General features: G+C 38.5%; 1 protein-coding gene across 2 annotated transcripts in view; it reads left to right on the top strand.

Annotated features, from left to right (window-relative positions):
• Positions 1–4,398: 4,398 nt before the first annotated feature.
• dlec1.L (DLEC1, cilia and flagella associated protein L homeolog) overlaps positions 4,399–23,285 on the top strand; it is a 49,326-nt gene continuing 30,439 nt past the window's right edge. Inside the window, exons 1-18 of one of the 2 annotated variants that reach the window (XM_018267081.2) lie at positions 4,399–4,451; positions 6,260–6,363; positions 8,194–8,334; positions 8,458–8,608; positions 8,936–9,046; positions 9,826–10,016; positions 10,606–10,808; positions 11,672–11,744; positions 13,157–13,244; positions 15,605–15,778; positions 15,917–16,053; positions 16,700–16,792; positions 17,392–17,482; positions 17,577–17,739; positions 18,482–18,653; positions 19,582–19,640; positions 21,061–21,235; positions 23,127–23,220. In XM_018267081.2, coding sequence (XP_018122570.2) covers positions 6,277–6,363; positions 8,194–8,334; positions 8,458–8,608; positions 8,936–9,046; positions 9,826–10,016; positions 10,606–10,808; positions 11,672–11,744; positions 13,157–13,244; positions 15,605–15,778; positions 15,917–16,053; positions 16,700–16,792; positions 17,392–17,482; positions 17,577–17,739; positions 18,482–18,653; positions 19,582–19,640; positions 21,061–21,235; positions 23,127–23,220 — 2,203 coding nt within the window. In that variant the 5' untranslated portion in view covers positions 4,399–4,451; positions 6,260–6,276. Of the gene's footprint in view, positions 4,511–6,259; positions 6,364–8,193; positions 8,335–8,457; positions 8,609–8,935; positions 9,047–9,825; positions 10,017–10,605; positions 10,809–11,671; positions 11,745–13,156; positions 13,245–15,604; positions 15,779–15,916; positions 16,054–16,699; positions 16,793–17,391; positions 17,483–17,576; positions 17,740–18,481; positions 18,654–19,581; positions 19,641–21,060; positions 21,236–23,126; positions 23,221–23,285 lie in introns of both variants that reach the window. The other variant, XM_018267085.2, reaches the window with a different exon arrangement.

A 23,285-nucleotide genomic window follows, 5' to 3' on the forward strand; every position in this document is an offset into this window, starting at 1 on the left:
ATAAAGACTTTTTCCAATTACTTTCTATTTTCCTTGTGTTTTTATCTAAAGCAGCCCTGGGAGTGGGTCGCCGACCCTGTTAACTGTTCTAAATGCATTTAGTTGATACATTTATTACCTTTGTCCCTGCTGAGCAGACTCCCTGGGTCTCATTAAAGGCATCTGTTAGAATTGATACAATAGTTACTAATACTCCAGAGATGCCACTGTGAAATGTATCAACTAAATGTTGCTGAGCTGAAATACCAGAGACAGGGACATTCAACTTTAAATTTAGATTTTGAAAAAACGGTAAAAGATAAAAAAAATGGAAAGTAATTGAAAAAAGTCTTTATTCCTGGGGAACAATCTGAAAACAAATTAACCGAAAAAAGAGTATGGAAGGTGAACAACTCGTTTAAAGGAAGAATATTCCAGATTCCATTTGAGGAAAGGAGACTTCGTGCATAGCATAAGTCAATCATCCAAGCCAAAAACATTGTGGGCAATTTAGATAATATCCTTCCTGCCAATGTGTAAAGGTCTAGATCTGTCTGTTCCAGCAGCACAAAAAGGAAACCTGCTCCGTGCTCTGCAGCCATAAATCTATCCACTTCCCCTGCACTCCCTGGATAGATGGATCCTGTTACTGTGCTGAGCTTGTACCTCTGCAGGATTCCACTGTCCAGATGCCAGAAGAATTCTGAAACAATAAGAGGCTAAACAAGAGCTACTGGGGCAGTACCGGGTGACAGTCCCCACCAATGTGCAAATCCCAAAGGTTTAAGGCATCAGAGGTCCTAAAATTGGTTGCATTGCAGCTCAAAAACTTCTAGTAACACCTAAAGGCAGCTCACATTGTGCCAATGTCTTTACGCTGCATCCACTGACTGCCCCCAAGGGATATAAGGACATCATATCAGTGCCATCTTTGAAGGGGTTGTTCCCCTTTAAATTCACTTTTAGTATGATATAGAGATTGATATTCTGAGACAATCTGCAATTGGTTTTCAATTTTTACATGTGTGGTTTTTGAGTTATTTAGCTTTTTATTCAGAAGCTTCCCAGTTTCCAATTTCAGCAATCTGGTTGCTAGGGTTCAAATTACACTGACGACCATACATTGATATGAATAAGAGACTGGAATATGAATAGGAGAGGTTTGAATAGAAAGATGAGTAATAAAAAGTAGCAACAACAATACATTTGTAGCCTTACAGAGCATTTGGTTTTTTTTTTCTATATGGGGTCAGTGACGCCATTTGAAAGCTGTAAAGAGTGAGAAGGCAAATAATTCAAAAACTATAAAAAATAAAATGAAGGGAAATAGAAAAATTGCTTAAAATTAACCATTCTATAACATACTAAAAGTTAACTTAAAGGCAAACCTCCCCTTTAACTGAATTATTTGCCTTCTTATGCTGACTCTTTCCAGCTTTCAAATGGGAGTCACTGACCCCATCTAAAAAAACAAATACTCTGTAAGGCTACAAACTTTTTATTGCTACTTTTTATTACTCATCTTTCTATTCAGGCCTCTCCTATTCATATTCCAGTTGTTCATTCAAATCAATGCATGATTGCTAGGGTAATTTGGACCCTATAACTGAAATTGCAAACTGGAGAGCTGCTTAATAAAAAGCTAAATAACTAAAAACCCACAAATAATAAAAAAAAAGAAAACCCAATTGCAAATTGAGAATGTCACTTTCTACGTCATACTAAAATTTAATTTGAAGGCGAACAATCCATTTAAATAAGAATCGAGATTATACTGGGAAATGGCGAATGTGTTTTTTTTTTAAACTTTTACAAGCTTTTTAACTCCCCCTAGTGTTTAGAATTGACACACACAACAATACATTCTAATACAGTAGATTATGTGCCAAGACTGTAGAGCTCATTTATGACTGCAAATCTGTAACTGTAGTTGCACACAAATAGACGCAGTTATTGCACATATTTATGCCATTCATTGAAAGTACTTGCATCCAAATGGTCCTTTTACTTCCTACAAGTCAGAAGCCATTTCTGGGGGGCTGTTTAGTGCCACCTATCTGATTAGAATAGTTCTTAATACTAAGGAGGAAACCAGATACAGGAAAGCTGTTATTTTATAATATTAGTTCACTGATTTTTGCAGCTCTGTACTAAGAATTGCCGAGGGCACAAACAAAATGACAGATAGAAAGCAAATCATTACAACCAAAAATAGAACTGTGAGATCAGCGGGCCCTGCCCATGACAGCTTGGAATCTAGGGTTTTTTTTCCAGGTGGCAGCAGCAGCAGCCCTGACCTCACATGAAAGAAGTTTACTTATTGTGAAGGGCAAGACAAACAAAGGCCCAAGTGCATAAGTGAGTTTTAAAATAATACAGACATATTGGTGAGTCACTTGGGCCCAAGCGTTTGACATAGTTTTACAATGTATGTTGAGGAGGGGTTATTTAACAAAATAGTATAGACAATACCTGTCATTTTTGGCAGGGGCAGGGTCAATGGCATAGATGTTACTGGGCCCCACAGCAAATTAATTTAAGGGTTCCCAACCAGGTTCGGACTGGCAAAAAACCTGGTGGGCCCCTGGCTTGTGGGCCCCGCCGGGCCAGATCCGCATCCTGTACTTCTTCTTTCTGTCACAACCTCACTTCTTCGGGCTGGTCTCGGCAAAAACATAATGTGAGCACGAGCAGCACGGGAGGTCCGGAGGATGGCCCTGAGACAGTAGCCCCGTTGGACCCCGGGTCTGACCCTGGTTTATTAATAGATGTTGAAATGTATTTACGCCCATGGGCAGGGTGCTGAATATTGCCCAAAATCAGAATTTCTGCATAATGTCAGTGATTTCATGCAGCCATTTCTTAGGCAGGAGTCACGCTGTATCATAGGCAGTGTCGGACTGGCCCACCAGAATACCAGGAAAACTCCCGGTGGGCCAAGGTGTCAGTGTGCCCTCATGCTGCTAAACTTTTGGCCTATTTCATGGCCTTTCCCTATTCTATGAGAACAAAGAGGCTAAATAAATGTAATAATAGTAATGTAAAGAAAACAAACTAGCAGAATAGAGGTTGATCGAGGAGATAAAGAATATTAGTACTGAGAGTGGGCCCCTGGTCTAAGGTTTTTGGGTTGGCCTCTGGTGTCCCAGTCTGACACTGATCACAGGCACTGGATCAAGACCTTAAACAACAATGTACAGGTTTAGAATCCATTATCCAGAAACTCGTTATAAAGAAAGTTCAGAATTACAGGAAAATCATCTCCCATGGACTCTTTAATCAAATAATTAAAGAGTTTTCAAGTGTTTGATTTTTAGCAGACAAAGTATGGCAATCCGAATTATGGAAAGATCCCTTATCCATTAAACTCCAGGTCTCAGGGTTGTAACTAGGAAGCAGACCCATCCAGGAGATATAGGGGACCCCAGAAGGCCCTAATCCGTGAGCAATTTCAACATATATTTGTAAAAAAACAGAACAACCTCTGGATATATTGGAGGCCCTACAATAAAATTGCTGTTGGGCCCAGTAAACATCTAGTTACTCCATTGCCAGGTCCCCGTGGATCTATCTATGGCCAGGGTAGCATTGTACTAATTATTAATGGAATAAACAATGACTTCCAGTCCAGTCCATTCATGGGCCCGGTGTTCGGTGGGAGGCCCAGAGTCTAAACTATGGCTGCAAATAGGGTTGCCACTGGCCGGTATTTTACAGGCCTGGCCAGGAAGGCTGATGGTTGATCCCAATGTTATTAATAGGAAAATGATAAATATACAGGGAGGCAAGGTGTTTTTTTTCCAGAAAAGGTGGCAACCCGAGCTGCAAATGGGACAGGTCTTAGGAGAATTTGGGGCAGGCCTCGCCTGGCAATCTGTGGGTTCTGGCGCATGCCAGAGGGGCTGCTATAAGGTGCCAAAAAAAGTCAGTATTTAGTGGGCTGGTGCGGGCTGATTGGGCCTCTGTGTACCTGAAATGCCACGGCCTATTTTAATTCTCAGCCCGGACCGGAACTGATTTGGGGCATAATGAGGTGGGACCTGCCATACTCAGTGCCATAGCAATGTTCATAACTTTATTTTTCTCGTTTTACTTTTCTTTTCACCCCATTCTCCTTAGTTGGTAGATGATGATCCCACTCTGAGAGTCTGAGGTAAATTAGAACAAGGCCCTATTATTTTTGATGTCAAAGTTTCTTTCAGTCCTTGTTATTGCACCCAGGGATAAAAAAGTATCGCACCAATGGCTCCACACACATATTCTCACTAATATGGGTAAATATACCTCACACTGTACACACTATCCCTCTCCACCACTATTACTCTGCGCGCACTTATTCTTACTAACCGCCTGTTGTGCAGCGGCTCGCTTTCACGCCGGAACTCGATTACATCTACTCGCGACCGGTTGCTATAGCGACACAAGGGACACAAATGAACGTTCGAAGTGTTCTTCCGCCAAAACAAGTGCCTGTGAGTAAGCGTTGGACTTGGAAAGACGACAGACGGGGGAGACCATAGACATTTGAGGGGTATGGTGACACGTAGGGAATATAGGAAAGGACTTTATAGAACTTGTCATTGCAGTGGTATTTTGTTTTATTCAGCACTTACCTGTATTTCTGTATTGCTCGGACCCTTACACCCCCCCAGCTGTAATGGTGCAGCCCATGGGAGTCTAGAGCTTCACTGAGGGTATTGGGTTGGCACGAACTAAAGCTGTAAATAAAGGGGCAGTAACTAACCTCCACACAGGTCACTGCTTTTGTGTTGTAGAATATAAAATGCTCTGTTATAAAGATTGCAGGGGGCTCGGCCGTAAAGCAGGACAGGACTGTTGCGTTAAAAAAAAAAGACATAATATCATTACACTTCCCTAAACAAACACAAGAGTGACTAGTTATCAATTTGTCTTCCCTAAAATGTCTCTGCTTATTATTGCACGTTATTTTCTGACAGAAATAGAAATTTATTTTAAAATGTTTCATAGTGTGCTTTTAAGGATCCCTTTTTCCCCAATTATGTTCTGTATTCCAAGGCCAAAGAAGGGCAGTAGTGGGACAGTTTAATTGCTCATTAAAGGGCTTGTTCACCTTTGAGTTAACATTTAGTATAATGTAGAGAGTGACATTCTGAGACAATTGGTTTTTGTTTCAGATTATTTGTGCTTTTTGTGTTATTTAGCTTTTTATTCAGCAGCAATCTCAGCCATCTGGTTGCTAGGGGTCCAAATTCCCCTAGCAACCATGCATTGATTTGAATAAGAGACTGGAATATAAATAGGAGAAGCCTGAATAAAAAGATGAATAATAAAAAGTAGCAATAACTATACATTTGTAGCCTTACAGAGCATTTGTTTTTAGATGGGGTCAGTGACCCCCATTTGAAAGCTGGAAAGAGTCCAAAAAGTTGCTTAGAATTGGCCATTCTATAACATACAAAAAGTTAACTCACGGTGTACGGGCCCCAGGGTGGGACTGAAGCATTGTGGGCCCACGAGGGCTGCGACACGAAGGGCCCCCCAGGCAGTCACCAGGGGCCCCCTCCCGACTTCTAAACTCCAGCTCCTGCCACGCGCAATGCGCAAACGCCATCATGACGCGGCATAAGTGTTTTATTTTTGGGGGAAGCCAATCGGAGGAGCAGGTCTGGGCCAGATGAGGGCTGGGGCCCACCTGTTTTATTGGGAAACAAAGTTGGAGCAAGGCACTCAGATAGGTCACGCACAGATCAGACCAATAAGTAAAAATATATGAAAACGTTATTTATATAAGCATCTGATGCCTAACGCGTTTCGTGTCACTGGGACACTTAGTCATAGGCTTGTTTTATTCCTGGTGTCCCACCTGCCCAGTGTGACCCTGCTGGGCCCCCTACAATCCTGGGCCCCCCTGCAGCTGCAGTGTCTGCTTCCTTTGTAGTTACACCCCTGCTCACATTCATTGGTCCATGCACAGACACCCCTTTTCACCCTCAGCTGTACTGTCAGTTTATGGTCCGCCAGTCAGGGAGATCACATAAATAAAGGGGGGGGGGAGGGTTTTTTTCTATATACAGTAGTACAACCACTTTATGTTTTTCAAGGGATTCGAAAAATATTATGTAAAATCGGGGACGTGTATTATGCACTATATAGAAAAAACTGTTTAAAATATGGAAAAACTTAAAATCAATGTAAAATTGAGGTTTCACTGTAGTCACTTGTGGGCTGCCCTCCTGAAGCTGCTGCCCTAGGCATGGACTGTATATGAAGATATTAATCAAACAAGCTTTATTTGCAGCGCTTTTGAAAAAAGAAATGTCTGCCGATGAATTACTACGTGCCGTCACCTTTTCTCCGGACCCTTCTTCGTTCAGACCAAGACCATCCTCAGAGAGGACACAGGTAGGATTGTGCTACTACTGTGGCTTCCTTCTCAGCTCAAGCCAACAGCAGGAGAAGAAGTCTCTATGCTTCTTATAATACACAAAAGCCATGAATATCCTGTAAATTATATCCTTATAAACGGTGAGTTCTGATGTCATCAGTTATAAACGGTGAGTTCTGATGTCATTTCTGTCACATGACTCATTGAAATTTGTGTATTATAATTAATAAAGTACCCCCATTTGCAAAATATAAGGATATTAGAAGTTACCTCAGAGTTCCATGACCTGTATAAAAACACTCGGCCTTCGGCCTCGTGTTTTTATATGGTCATGAAACTCCTCGGTAACTTATAATATCCTTATATTTTACAAGAGGGGGTACTTTATTCACTATATAAGGGCCTTTATTTTGCCTTACAGTGAAGCGACTGGTAAAATATAGTCTTACAGCTGGGCAGAAATATTCAGTGCAAATAAAAACTCCCCTTTGCATCTTGTGACTATTAGATACTGTATGAGACGTAAAATAAAATTATGGTTCTGATAACCCACCCAGGCACAGGGCACCTATCTTACTACCCAGGACTGGGCAAAATAGGGTGTTGTTATTGTTACTGAAAAGTCACGCTGGACATTTACTTCCCTTCAAACGACCATTAAAGGGGTGGATCACCTTTAAACTAACTTTTAGTATGTTATAGAATTAACAATTCTAAGTATCTTTTGCAGATGGTCTTCATTATTTATTTTTTTTATAGTTTTTTAATTTGCATTTTTCTTCTGACTCTTTCCAGCTTTCACTAACCCCATCCAAAAAACAAATGCTCAATAAGGCTACACATGTATTGTTATTGCTAATTTTTATTATTCATCTTTCTATTCAGGCCTCTCCTATTCATATTCCAGTCTCTTATTCAATTTTGTGTGTGGTTGCTCGGGTATTTTGTACCCTAGCAGCAAGATTGCTGGAGAGCTGCTGCATAAAAAGCTAAATAACTCAAAAACCACAAATAATAAAAAATGAAAAAAAATTGTCCCAGAATATCACTCTCTATATCATACTAAAAGTTAATTTTAAGGTGAACAACCCCTTTAAATGTTTGGGCAGTGAATTTAATCCCATATTTTAAGTCAGGGGCTTTAGGACATATTATAGAGATTCACTCTGATTTGAAATTCTTTTAAAAGCATTTTGCCTGAATAACAAATATACCTGTTTGTTATGTTACAAAACCATCATCCAATTTCACAATCTATAAAGTTACATGACATTAGGGGAAGATTTATCAAGGGTCGAATAGTAAATTCAAATTTTCAAATTTAAAAATTCACACATTCGAATTTGAATCCCCCTATTCAAATGGAAATTAGAATGTGAGATTTATCACACCTTGACAATGGAAACAGTCCTAATTCGAATATTCGGCACCTAAAACCTGCTGAGTTCACGTGCAAGTCAATGGCAGAGGTCTGTTGAGCCATTTGAAGATGTTATTAGCCTTCCTGGCATTTGAGAGTATTTTCGGGAGAAAAAATTTGATTCTTACGAATCTAATGCGATTCGAATTTTCGGGTCGGAACCATTCAATTAAATATTAGCCATTTAATTTTTTTCTTAAAAAAAACTCCCAGTCGAATTGTGAGTATATTTGAATTTTAAAAAATCCACATGAATTGGATATTCGACCTTTGATAAATGGGCCTCTTTTGGATTTGATTCAACCAATTATTTGGCTGCCAATCCCAAATGAAATGCTTTCTTTGAGGCATCCCAATTACTTGCATAAAAGTTGGGGTGGCTGTTCTAGAACTGGAGTTTTCATACCTATTGCTTTACTGAACACAGGATATTTCCCATCTACTGACAAGTTTGTTCAAGAACCTGTATACTGGGGAAGTGATTGGGAAAGATACAGGAGCCAACCTGATCCGATCCAAGGGAGGAGACAACCCCCATCACCAGAAGTTTGTGGAAGAGCTGCAGCAGGTAAAAGCCATGCAATTTGATCTTTGTGCTCTTTCAATATCTTATGGCTTCTATATATTAAACATGGAACCCATTAACCATAACTGTATATGAATAATTATATTAATTTATATACCCTGTCAGATTCGCTCTGAGTATGAGCAGAGACTGGCTGAAGCAGATATGGTAGAGAAGCACATTATCCAGGCTCGTGCCCAAGCTACAGCACAAGAGGAAAGGGTGCTTAGTGCTCTGAAGCACGAGGTTGGGGCGACCTCTCTGGGACTACCCCCAGGTAAAAATGTAAGGCAGACTCTACCAGGAGATGGTTTTACCTCCTCAGATTATATTGACCTACATTTCTACTACAATGAGGTCATAATATCATTCTGGTGGGCACATGGTGGTGGGCAATTGGGCATTGGCATCATGGTCTGGTGCATCTCGTGTATGCTCTGGTTTCCCAAAAATTAGCTTCCAGTGTTCATTAGGTGGTCAAGGCTTAGGGCTCATTAGTGACCTTCTAATGAAGTATCTGCTAAAATACCTGTTCCTGAATTGCGCTCACATAAAGTAGAGCTAACATTCAATGCTTGACTTTTCTGTATGTTTTGTTTTTAAGTGGATTCACACTTTAGGTGGTGCGTGGACAATGAAGTGTTAAGGAAGCTTAAGCTTATCTGTCCTGATGATTACATCACTGACCCACAGCCTATCACCAAAGCACCCAGAGGTAAGGCCATGACTTCAGTTGTGTAACTAATAATTGGGAAAGAAATATCACCATCAATAGACTGGAGAATTGCATGAAAAGTGCAATTCTTAGTAAGAATATCTGTATAAATCACAGTAGACATTTATAAATATCTACATTTCTAATTTAGTTGAGCATGAAGTATAGTAGGTGATCATTTTAGCCAAGGCACTTGGCCCTTGGCACTTCCTATAATATATTGAAATTAATGGACATTAAACATATATATATATATATATATATATATATATATATATATATATATATATATATATATATGTTATCCTACCCCATTCAGTGACTTAATCTATGGAATATAACACTTATAAGGGATTATGTTTCAAAGGTCAAGTTTTAGAGGTTTGTGAGTTTTTTTTAATATTTTGAATAAACTCACAACTTATGTTTTCTGATTTATGAAAAAACTAGAAAGGGAAAATCTAAAATCAGTGAATTTGTGGTGTAATACTTAAATTGATCGAGTTTTTGGCAAAAAAACAACTTCGACTCGCTCGAAGTAATCGAGTTTTCAAGCGAACTTCTTCAAATAGTTCAAGGGATCTCTGCCATTGACTTTTGCATGACCTTGACAGTTTTTAGCTGCAGTATTTTCAGATTCAGGTTATAATAAGTCTCGAAAAATTCCAGTTTAAAAAAAACCCCACAAAAGTTTTGACTGAAAAATACCCTTGAAAACTTTAATTTTTTCGTGTAAAAATCAACTTGACCTTTAATAATGTTTTGTTTTTTTCATTTAGACAGTTCGGTCCCTTCTTTTTGCAAAGAGACTTACAGTTTCAACCAGCATATATCCAAAAGCCCAGTGGATGATGGGTACACGGAGCTCGAGTCGCCAAATCTAGTTAGAAGTATGGATGATGTGTCGTTAACCAGTTTAGGTTCATCAGTCAGTTTAGAGGATGGACTGACAAAGAAGAAATCGAGAGAGGTACTTTATTCTCATCATGACGTTTTTTTTTTGCTCAGATCTATGCAAACCACTGATCTAGAACAAATTCCTGGGCACTGCATTAGCCAAAGGGCTTGAAGTAGAACAAAAGTTCACCCCTGAGGTCACTCTGAGACTGAAATCACCAGCTTTTTACAGAGGTAAACCTCTTTTTTAACTGGCATGGGTACTTTCTTCTAGACTGCCATAATGCCATGTTATCACTAGACATAGATGTTTCTTGGACTGTGCATGGGATACCTGGAACCAATGAAAAAAATTGCGGTGCTCTAGAGGAAATTACCCCAGACCAGTAACAAAAAAAAGCATCCTGGTCGGTGATAAAAGGTTAACAATTTTAGTTTTCAGGGTTGTCTAACCAATTTTTCCATCTTTATGGTCCAGTTAGGTAATTGTTTCTAAATCTGGAGGATGGTCCACTTTTCTGTCCCTATAAATAAAGTGTATTTTGCCTTTAATAAATAGGTTTTTGTTTACCTACAATTTATACATATTGTACCATGGCAGTAGTCACATCATGTGAGTAAAATTGGGGTATGAAAATATCTCTTTTTCTGGTTTATTGCAGAAAACCAAACCGAATAATAAGTCCTTGAAGAAAGGGACAAGTGTAGGGGACAGTGAGGTTTCCCAGCTAGAACATCGGTACGGCTTCCTAAAGAACCCCAGATTTTTGCCTCCTAACTCTGTCCCTGGAGGTCGATCACTGCTTGCGCCCGCAAATAAATGGGAAGGATCAGTACAAGGAATAAAACAGGCAATGAATGAAAAGTAAGTGTTTTCTTTGCGTTATACTATGGGGCAGATTTACATAGGGTCGAATATCGAGGGTTAATTAACCCTCGATATTCGACTGTCGAAGTTAAATCCTTCGACTTCGAATATCGAAGTTGAAAGATTTAGCGCTATACGTTCTATTCAAAGGATTTTAATCCATCGATCGAACGATTTTTCTTTGACCTAAAAATACTTAGAAAGCCTATGGGGACCTTCCCCATAGGCTTACATTGACTTCGGTAGCTTTTAGGTGGCGAACTAGGGGGTCGAAGTTTTTTCTTAAAGAGACAGTACTTCGACTATCGAACTGTCGAATAGTGGAACGATTTTTAGTTAGAATCGTTTGATTCGAAGTCGAAGGTCGAAGTAGCCCATTCGATGGTCGAAGTAGCCAAAAAAAACATTCGAAATTTGAAGTTCTTTCCTCTATTCCTTCACTCGAGTTAAGTAAATGGGCCCCTATATATTGCTTGTTTAAAATAAATAAATATATATTTTCACTTTATTTTCCTATCATTGTCAGTTCTCTGCAACATATCTCCATATTTTTATAATACCATTCTGCATGCACATTTATGCAGTAAACAAACCCTTTCTGTGCTGATGGTGGAATCTCCTTCCTTCAGTCTCAAATAATGTCCTCTTGTCGCCTGCACCGATCGATCTATGTCAGGAAAATGAATTAGGCAGATTTTATACTGACCTTGTATACGGTTAAGCAATACGTTCATATTCCATTGCATATGCCAAGTTCCTTGAATTAGTCTATTTGTGCTTCTCCTGGCTTTTCTATGTAGGTGGGTGCCCAAAACTGCACCTGACATTTAATAGTTGTTTTTTTTTTAATTGCCATCCAGTGAGGTGCCCGTGTTCCTGGCAAACCCGCCTGTTGTGTATTTTCCAGACTATGAAGTTGGCCAGATTTATGAGGTAAGTAATCTCATTGGACATAGATATTGGCCATACATCTTCTCTAAGGGCGTTATTTATCAAAGTCCGAATTTATCTCAATATTTTCTGCTACAAACTCTGATCAAATCCGCTCGGGTTTTTTATGCTTATTTATTATTACATTTTCCCAAAAATTTGCTTTGCGGGAAAAAAAATCATATTTCCACTAATTTTTCTGACTTTTTCATCCGATTTTCACAATGTTTTTGTAATTTTCACCCAAAACTTCGGGGTATTGCCTGAAACCCAGCGCACATCAAAAAATCATTGGGACCATTGACTTATATGCAACCTCGACAGGTGATGCCGGATTTTCAAATTCTGACTTTTCCATTCTCTGGGTTTAATAAATTCCGAAAAATTTGTGATTTTTTTTAAAAGTCAGATTTTATAAAAAAAAATTTGCATTTGGAGTTTAGTAAATAACCTACTTAAAGTGGTTGTTCACCTTCCAAACACTTTTTTCAGTTCAATTGTTTTCAGATTGTTCCCCAAAAGTAAAGACTTTTATCAATTACTTTCCTTTTTTTTTTTTTTTTTATAGTTTTTTCAAAATCAAAGTTTAAAGTTGAATTTCCCTGTCTCTGGTGTTTCAGCTCAGTAATTCAGCTGCAGACTCTGAACTGTTACAATTTTGCAACATTTAGTTGATCCATTTCTCAACAGCATCTCTGGAGTATCAGCAACTATTGTATCAATTCTAACAGCTGCCTTTAATGAAACCCAGGGATTCTGCTCAGCAGGGACAAGGATAAGAAATGTATCAAATAAATGTATCAATTAAGAACAGTTTACAGGGTCGGCGACCCCCCCCTCCTCCCAGAGCTGCTTTAGAAGGTGAAAAATGACACTTTACACTTCAATATCAGAAAAACAGTCAAAAAATAGAAAGTAATTGGAAAAAGTCTTTATTTCTGGTAAACCATTTGAAACCAACTGAACAGAAAAAAGTGTTGGAAGGTGAACAACCCCTTTATTGAACATGTGATTTTGTTCTATCGTGTTGCCATTTCCATGGTGTTTGCAACAGAAAAATATCGGCTGATATCAGTAGCAGTTTCCCTTCATATTGTTGTCAACATCACAGCAGCCAAAGTTCTCAAATACTGACGTTTTCAATGGGGGAGTTGCATCAGTCCTGCAACAGATTTGTTTTGCAAATAAAATTCTGTAAAAGAAGCCTGTACTTCCCCTTTAATTGAGACAAAATTGATCTTGCTCTGCAATGTAGTGATTTCTATATATTTATCAGGAACATGATGATCTCTAATGTGCCTGGAGCTATTGTCTTGTCGTTATGTCCCTAGTTTATTTGCACTACCAGGCACATTCAGTACTAGCACATATATGTACGGGAGTAACTGAAACATGTTCCTTTCCCATGCACACAGATGACTATAGAACTGCGGAACATGACCGCATCCAGCCGGCACCTGCGAATCATCCCACCCTCCACCCCTTACTTCTCTCTAGGCCTGGGTAAGTCTGAATTCATTATATAAACTGATCATTAGTCTGGAAAATATTCATTTATCACACTGGGGGAATACATGATTCTATCATATGTATCCAAATGTATTGCAAAGTGATCTGCCACTCTCACACATGTAATACTGGCAACACAAACCAATTTCTCTGATTCGGCCAATGATTGCACCAATTCTGTGTCCAAAATGGAAAACTTCAGGGCCCAGCCTGGCACATTTACTGTTTTTTTTGGTTGGAAATGCATAGCGCCATTACTAAGCGGGGAGCCACATTTATCAAAGGTCGAATTTCGAATTCATGTGAATTTTTTTTAACTCTAATAAATTTGAATATACTCAAAATTCGATTGGGGAGTTGTTTGATAAAAAATTTGAATATGTAAAACGTGAACGAATATTACCGACCCAAAAACTCAAATTCGACAAAACTGTAATCGAGTTTTCTCTCTGAAAAAAACTTGAATGTCAGGAAAGCTAGTAACATTGACTAATACATGAACTCGGCAGGTTTTAGGTGGCGAATAGTCAAATTTGAATTTTTAAAGGGGCAAGGTTTGATAAATCTCGAAATTCTAATTAAAATGTTAATCGAGTTTGGATTATTCACAATTCAAATTTGAATTTTTTGACCATAAAAAATGAAAATTCTAATTTTTTATTCAACCCTTAATTCAACCCTTAATAAAGCTGCCGCTTTAAGGAGCAGATTTATCAGTGGTCGAAGTGAAAATTCTAATTTTCAAATTCGAATCTTCACGTTTTTTTTTTTATGGCCAAAACTGTGAAATTCTACTAAGGAATTATTAAAATTAGATTTGAGGTTTTTTTAAAAAAAAAATCAAATAGAATTTTTGAGATTTATCATACACTGGCATACACTTTAAGAACTCAAATTCGACTATTCGCTACCTTAAACCTGTTGAATTGCTGTTTTAGCCTATGGAAGACGTCCTGGGATCAATTTGGAGTTGTTTGCAGCCTTCCTGACATTTGTTTTTTTTTCTGAGAAAAAACTCCAATCAAATTAGATTTTTGGGGTCGATCTTATTCACCTGAGTTTTAAAAATTCAATTAATAAATTTTCGAGTTTATGGGAGTTTTAAAAAACTCCAATGAACTCGAAGTTCGACTAATGGTAAATCTGCCCCTAAGGAAAAAACTTTGAAATTCGAATTCAAAAAGATCTGTCCCTAATTGAAAAAACTTCGAAATTCAAATTCAAAAAGATCAACTGAAATTAAGCTGAAGGTTTTTTTTGGTCGAAGAGGTCAGTTTTTGATCGAATAGGTCCGTATTCAGCCGAATTTGAATCGTACGAATCGAAGGAATAGCGTATTCAATCGAATTTGATTGCACATAAAAACTTTTTTTCAAAGTCCACCAATTGACTCCAAATAGGTTCTAGGAGGTCCCCCATAGGCTAAAACAGCAATTCGGCAGGTTTCAGATGGCGAATGGTTGAAGTCGAATTTTTAAAGAGATAGTACATAATACATTTTGGTATTCTACTTTTTTGACTTTTTTTTCAAATTCTAATTGAATTTGGACTATTCCCTAGTCGAAGTACACAAAAAATAGCTTGAGATTCGAATTTTTTTCATTCAAAAATTCACCTCGACCTTTGATAAATCTGCCCCTAAGTGTCCAGTTCAGTGCAGTTTGGACTTCCACATGTTTGACCATTTGCACCAAAATACAGCTGATCACCCTATACAACCCATAAATGACCTGCATTAGAAGCAGTGCTGCTGGAATACAATTGTATTAAAGGAACTGTTCAGTGTAAAAATAAAAACTGGGTAAATAGATAGGCTGTGCAAAATAAAAAAAAGTCTCTAAATAGTTAGTTAGCCAAAAATGTAATGTATAAAGGCTGGAGTGACTGGATGTCTAACATAATAGCCAGAACACTACTTCCTGCTTTGCAGCTCTCTTGCTTTCCACTGATTGGTTACCAGGCAGTAACCAATCAGAGTGACTTGAGGGGGTCCACATGGGCCATAACTGTTGCTTTTGAGTCTAAGCATAATGCTGAGTATCAATTACAAACTCCCTGAACAGTTATGTCCCATGTGGCCCCCTTATAGTCACTGACTAACTCAGAGCTGAAAAGCAGGAAGTAGTGTTCTGACTATTATGTTAGACATCCAGTCACTCCAGCCTTTATACATTAAATATTTGGCTAACTAACTAAATTAGATACATTTTTTATTTTGCACACCCTATCTATTTACCCAGTTTTTATGTTTACACTGAACTGTTCCTTTAACATGACAGATGTTACCCATCATGCCATCTTCCCAAACAGATCTATTGGTCAGAAGTTTCCTATATTTGCATTATTATTTGCAGGGAAGTTTCCCGGAGAGGGTGGGATTGTAGCACCAGGAATGAGCTGTCATTACACAATCCGATTTGTTCCCGATTCCCTCGCCGACTTTGAGGATTTTCTGCTGGTAGAATCCCAAGCTCCATATCCAGTTCTTGTCCCTATAGAGGCGAGGAGACCTCCACCTATACTGACAAGTAAGCGCTGCTGCTGTGTTTGCCACTTCATTACCCCAATGTAATATGAGGCTCTCTATAATAACACTATCATTGCATCTAAGCAATGTAAACAGAATGCTGCAGACCCTATAATGATTTATTAATATATGTGCCTAGTTCCTCAGACTCTGGACTGTGGACCCTGTTTGATTGGAGGAGTGAAGGTCTTAGAGTATTTCTTGAGAAATGACGGCCTGAGCCGGGGGAGATTCTGTGTCATGCCCAGAAGTGTTTGGCCTCCTGCTAATTTCCGGGTAAGAAGCATGAGTCTCCTGGCTCTTCACTGCATTGGCATATATTTACATTTATGTCTGAATTATGTTAGATACTGTTGGTAGGGGAGTCTATAAAGCTAGTTAATAATATACAAATGAGTCATAGGGACTTGACCCAGTTCCCAAGGCACCAACAATTAACTATACATCTAAGATATATGTCCCAAGACTCAAAATTAGTTAAAAATCAAAGTTTATTAAATATCACATTAAAATGGTACATACTGACCCCATTTGGCCCACCTAATGACACATGGTATGAAACACGTAAGGTGGGTCATATGGGGTCAGTATGTACCATGTTAATGTGATATTTAATAAACTTTGATTTTTAACTAATTTTAAGTCGGGACTTATATCGTAGATTAATTGAATTATGTTAGATAACCTAATTGGTCATTTCTCATATCAATGCATGATGACATGATCTTGGTAAGATGGTAAGTATTATTGTCGCTCATTCTTTGAACCTTTTCTGAGCTTCCTTGTCACTGTCGCTCAGATTCCTGCATATAGATAGATAGATAGATAGATAGATAGATAGATAGATAGATAGAGAAAATAAAATATTATTGTTGTTGTTATAAACTGCCAATATAGTTTTTTTTCTGCTTACCCATGAAAGAGTGTGGCTAGACCAGGTTTTGTGGAAGAGGGGCCATTTGGAATTCGCCCGGCAGCTTTTGAACTGTATCCTGGTCAAGGAATAAATATGGAGGTCAGTGGAACCGGCAAACTAAAGTAACCATGATATGTCATAGCAAGAACCTTGGGTAATTCTTCCTCTCCATAGTATGTCCACAGGACAGCTGCAGCCTCTAGCCCTGTAGATTGGCAACAATCCTTGAAACTAATGTTAAAATGAGCAGAGTGTTCTTCTGAGCCCTTTAACAATTCACAAGATATTAGCAGTATTTTACCTTGCTGATAAAATGAATTTCAAACAACAGCGCCACCTTCTGTTCATTCTAGCCAACACCGTTCGTAGAAAATTAAGTTAGTGGGAAAAGGAAAGTCTTGTGATGCTGCTTAGAGCTAACTGTCCAGAGAGATATCCGTTGACTCTTCTATGAGCAAAGCAACATGACAAGACGTGTCCAGTCGCTCACAATGAACAGCAGGTGGCACTGAATAGCCAGATTCATTGGGGTGGGTGAGGTTAACTTCTATTTGATGGTTCCAAAACATTATACTTCTGAATGTACTAATAATCTATAGATTGCAGAAACAACACAGAATCTGAGCTATAATAGTCAGCAGTGTAGGTTATTAAAACCATTTTATAACAACTGACTTGTGACCCACTTGGTTCCTCAGATTGTCTTCTTCCCCGGGTCTGCCCAAACTTACAGCCATGTCTTTACCATCGTGTGTGATAACTGCCAGGTCAAGGAGATCACCCTGACAGGTTTGTCTGTACCACTTGCAGCTCCATGCTCCATACAGCAATCAAACCAATAAGGCATCATTCAGTCTGTATCTCTATTTCAATTGGCTAACAGGGTACGGTCAGCAGGTTGGACTGGAGCTGGTGTCTGTGAGTGACGGGGAGAGCCCCCCAAGGAGCGGTGCCATTACAGATACTATGGCTGGACATGTGATTCAATTCCAGCCCACTAATCTGCATGCTACGGTACAGAAGAGCCTCCTTATTCGCAATTCCACGTAAGTCACTATTTGTACAACATTTTTATACTACCATGATCTGGTGTAAATGAAAGTTTACTTGGTTTCCTAAACAAGGATTGAGACTAGGGGGCACATTTACTAACAGTCGAATATCGAGGGTTAATTAATCCTCGAATTCGACCCTCGAAGTTAAATCCTTCTAATTCGAATATCGAAGGATTTTGCGCAAATACTTCGGTCGATGGAAGTAAAAATCGTTCGATCGAACGTTTAAATCCTTCGAATCGAACAATTCGAAGAATTTTAATCGATCGAACGATTTTTCTTCGATCAGAAAAAGCTTAGAAAACTGATGGGGAAGGTCCCCATAGGCTAACATTGTAGCTTGGTAGGTTTAAAGTGGCAAAGTATGTAGTCGAAATATTTTTTAAAGAGACAGTACTTCGACTATCGAATGGTCGAATAGTCGAACGATTTTTAGTTAGAATCGAAGTCATAGTAGCCTATTCGATGGCCGAAGTATCCAAAAAACCTTCGAAATTCAAAGTTTTTTTTACTTCGAATCCTTTTCTCGAGCTTAGTAAATGTGCCCCTAGATGTGATAGGTTTGTCATGCACACATGCACTTCTATTGTACTTTTGTCTCACTAGCCAGAAATGAAATTCCTGTTGTGATGATCAGCTGTACAACATATTTGTTTGTGAAAAATGCTGAAGCCATACTTACCCTTTTGCAATAGTCATTTTTCTTAAAGGTTTCATAAAAGCTCTTTTTTAGGCATGTGGAGCTTCCTTTCTGCTGGCAGATCATGAAACACAACGTGCAAACATTAGTTCCAGAGGATCTGTGTAACCTTGACACAAGCCTCCCCTTCACCCTGACTCCTGCACAAGGCATTCTGCAACCTCACCAAGACTCCTCATTCATTGCAACTTATACTCCTACTGAGGTACTGGACTGAGAGCCTGTAATCCATAGGGCACCATGACCCCCAAAATAGTCTAAATAAAATAAATTTTTGTAATACAAGTGTAATATTTAGGTCCCTTTTGCTCTACACAATAGTGATTCAGAGGGCCCATGCTATTTTAGGGTCCCCTGTTGTTATGCATTAGCCAAATTTAAAAGGGCCCCTAATGTCAAGCAAGTGTGGGACAGCACATATAGTATGGCAAAATAGCATTATGTTTAGTATCAGGGCTGCCCAACTTGTGCCAGCTAAGTGCAGCACACCACTTAAAATAATAATAGTATATTAAAATAATAGTAGTGCCATAGGATGTAGGGCAGTGGTTTCCGAACTGTGTAGCTGATATTTCAATGGGGGCTTAAAGGAACAGTTACATCAAAAAATGAAAGTGTTTAAAAGTAATACAAATATAACGCAGTGTTGTCCTGCACCAGTAAAACTGGTGTGTTTGCTTCAGAAACACTACTATAGTTCATATAAACAAGCTTCTGTGTAGCAATGGGGCCAGCCATTCAAAGGAGAAAAGGCTCAGGTCACACAGCAGATAGCAGATAAACTCTGTAGAACATAATGGTGTTATTTGTTATCCACTATTTAACCTGTGCCATTTAGCCGTTTTTCAATTTCCACCATTGCTACACAACCGCTTGTTTATATGAACTATAGTAGTGTTTCTGAAGCAAACACAACATTTTTATAGCATAGCATATACAAATATTTGCATAGCAGAAGTATATGATATTTCCATTTCTTTAAAACACTTTCTTTTTTCTAGTGTGGATGGGGTGGCCAGCCCAAAAGAATGAGCACAGAACATTTGCCCTGTTCCACTCTAAAAATGCTCATCTTATGGGTTAGTATTGAATTTGTTTTTAGTGTTTTAATGGATATTGTTTTGTTTTCGCAGATGGCAGAAAATCACTGTGTTGCTCATATGGTACTGAGAAAAATCCCAGAACCTCCAAGGTAGGGTGGGACATTTCCAGGAAAGGGTCGTATACCTGGTTTTAAATGGGAGTTCGCCTTCAAACAACTGGTTGTTTTTAGAAAAATTACCAGAAATAACGACTTTTTCCAAATACTTTCTATTTTCTATTTGTCACTGTTTTTCTAATATTGAAGTGTAAAGTGTCTTTTTTGCACCTTCTAAAGCAGCTCTGGGAGGGGGGGTCGCTGACCCTGTAAACTGTTTTAAATTGATACATTTAGTTGATACATTTCTTCTGTTTGTCCTTGCTGAACAGAATCTCTGGGGTTCATTTCAGGCAGCTGTTAGAATTGATACAATAGTTGCTAATACTTCAGAGATGCTGCTGAGAAATGGATCAACTAAATGTTGTAAAATTGTAACAGAGTCTGCACCTGAATTACTGAGCTGTCAGACTGAAACACCAGGGACAGGGACATTCAACTTTAAAGGGATCCTGTCATCGGAAAACAGTTTTTTTTCAAAACGCATCAGTTAATAGTGCTACTTCAGGAAATTCTGCACTGAAATCCATTTCTCAATAGAGCAAACAGATTTTTTATATTCAATTTTGAAATCTGACATGGGGCTAGACATTTTGTCAATTTCCCAGCTGCCCCTGGTCATGTGACTTGTGCCTGCACTTTAGGAGAGAAATGCTTTCTGGCAGGCTGCTGTTTTTCCTACTCAATGTAACTGAATGTGTCTCAGTGAGACATGGGTTTTTACTATTGAGTGTTGTTCTTAGATCTACCAGACAGCTGTTATCTTGTGTTAGGGAGCTGTTATCTGGTTTCCTTCCCATTGTTCTTTTGTTTGGCTGCTGGGGGGAAAAAGGGAGGGGGTGATATCACTCCAACTTGCAGTACAGCAGTAAAGAGTGACTAAAGTTTATCAGAGCACAAGTCACATGACTTGGGGCAGCTGGGAAATTGACAATATGTCTAGCCCCATGTCAGATTTCAAAATTGAATATAAAAGAATCTGTTTGCTCTTTTGAGAAATGGATTTCAGTGCAGAATTCTGCTGGAGCAGCACTATTAACTGATTCATTTTGAAAAAAAACATTTTCTCATGACAGTATCCCTTTAAGCTTAGATTTTGGTAAAACAGTAAAAAAAATAATTAATGGAAAGTAATTAAAAAAGTCTCTATTTCTGGGGAACAATCTGAAAACAACTGAACTGAAAACACTGTTTGAAAAAGTGAACAACCCCTTTAAGTACAATTATTTATTCTTTAAATAGACAGTACATTTTATATATTTATACTTTTACTTACAGTATATTTAGGAGCTGCCATGTGGTTACACATTACAGAAAAGAGGTACAGCTTAGTGTGCCAATGGCATAGACTATAATATCTCTGCATGCGTGTGCCATTTGTGGTTCATTATTTTGGCTTGAATCTCCCACCCAGTGCAGAGAAGAAGCCAAGGGGTCTGACGGAATTCACACCTTCAGTAAATGATGTGATTGTTCTCGACTTGGATCTTAAAGGGACGGCTGAACCCTTTCACATACAGCTGGAGCCATACGCCATCATCTTCCCTGGAGAGAGCTATATTGGCAGCACCATGAGAAAGCAGTTTAAGGTCAGGCACCTCGCCATTGGTTCAGATATCGCTGTAATATTATATCATTCAGCTCATATACTATACAATAAAGGGGAAGGTGCCACTTACAATCTATCACTGAGCACTAAGGGGCAGATTTATTAAAGGTCGAGTTGTATTTAACTAGAAAATTCGAGTTTTCAAGAATATTTTTCAGTCACAACTCAAAAATTTTCAGGTAAAAAAATACTCCAGCTAAAACCTGTTGAGGTCATGTAGAAGTCAATGGCAGAGGTCCCTTCAACCATTTGAAGATGTTTGTAGCCTGCATGATGTTCGGTTTTTTTTCAGTGGGTTTAGTGAGAGATTCAAGTTTTTTTTCAGCAAAAACTTAAAGAAAAGAACAGTAACATCAAAAAATTAAAGTGTTTTAAAGTAATACAAATATAATACACAAAAGCCATGAATATCTTGTAAATTATATCCTTATAAACAGTAAGTAGTGATGTCATTTCTGTCACATGACTCACTAAAACTTGTGTATTATAATAAATAAAGTACCCCTAGTTGTAAAATATGAGGATATTAGAAGTAACCTTGGAGTTCCATGACCTGTTTAAAAGCCTTCGGCCTCGTACTTTTATATGGTCATGGAACTCCTTGGTGACTTATAATATCCTTATATTTTACAACAGGGGGTACTTTATTCACTATATAATGCAGTGTTGCTCTGCACTGGTAAAATGTATGTGTTTGCTTCAGAATCACTACTATTGTTTATATAAACAAGCTGCTATATAGCAATGGGGGCAGCCATTCAAGCACAGGATACACAGTAGATAACAGATAAGTACTACTATAGTTTATATAAACAAGCTGCTGTGTAGCCATGGGGGCAGCCATTCAAGCACAGGATACACAGTAGATAACAGATAAGTACTACTATAGTTTATATAAACAAGCTGCTGGGTAGCCATGGAGGCAGCCATTCAAGCACAGGATACACAGTAGGTAACAGATAAGTACTACTATAGTTTATATAAACAAGCTGCTGTGTAGCCATGGGGGCAGCCATTCAAGCACAGGATACACAGTAGATAACAGATAAGTACTACTATAGTTTATATAAACAAGCTGCTGGGTAGCCATGGAGGCAGCCATTCAAGCACAGGATACACAGTAGATAACAGATAAGTACTACTATAGTTTATATAAACAAGCTGCTGTGTAGCCATGGGGGCAGCCATTCAAGCACAGGATACACAGTAGATAACAGATAAGTACTACTATAGTTTATATAAACAAGCTGCTGTGTAGCAATGGGGGCAGCCATTCAAGCACAGGATACACAGTAGATAACAGATAAGTACTACTATAGTTTATATAAACAAGCTGCTGTGTAGCCATGGGGGCAGCCATTCAAGCACAGGATACACAGTAGATAACAGATAAGTACTACTATAGTTTATATAAACAAGCTGCTGTGTAGCAATGGGGGCAGCCATTTACAGGAGAAAAGGCTCATGTTACACAGCAGATAAGCTCTGTAGAACATAATGGTGTTATCTGTTATCCACTATTTAACCTGTGCCATATAGACTCATTTCAATTTCCACCATTGTTACACAGCAGCTTGTTTATATGAACTAAACTAGTGTTCTGAAGCAAACACATCTGTTTAACCAGTGCAGGGCAACACTACATGATATTTTCATTACTTTAAAACACTTTCATTTTTTGCTGTTACTGTTCCTTTAATTTGAGTTTTTGGGTTGTTCAGCCCGAATATCTCTGATTCAACATTTTTCCAATCAAGTTTTTTTTTAAATTTGAAAACAATCGAGTTTTTTCTTAAATCTGAAAACAATTGAGTTGTGAGTTCATAAAAAGGTACAGCAGGGCTTTCAGCAGTCGGATGTATGTCTTTCAGATGTGGAATAACAGCAAGTCTGCCATTGTGTATCGATGGGAACAGATCACGTCTCGTCACGTCATTCAGATTGAACCTTCCAGTGGAACTATAGGTAGTGTATGTGTTTGTATTTTGCTGAGAAAAACATTGAAGTTAGCCTTGTGGCCTTTCTACAAG

Source organism: Xenopus laevis, chromosome 6L, assembly GCF_017654675.1.
Source record: "Xenopus laevis strain J_2021 chromosome 6L, Xenopus_laevis_v10.1, whole genome shotgun sequence".
Classification (NCBI taxonomy): Eukaryota; Metazoa; Chordata; class Amphibia; order Anura; family Pipidae; genus Xenopus; species Xenopus laevis.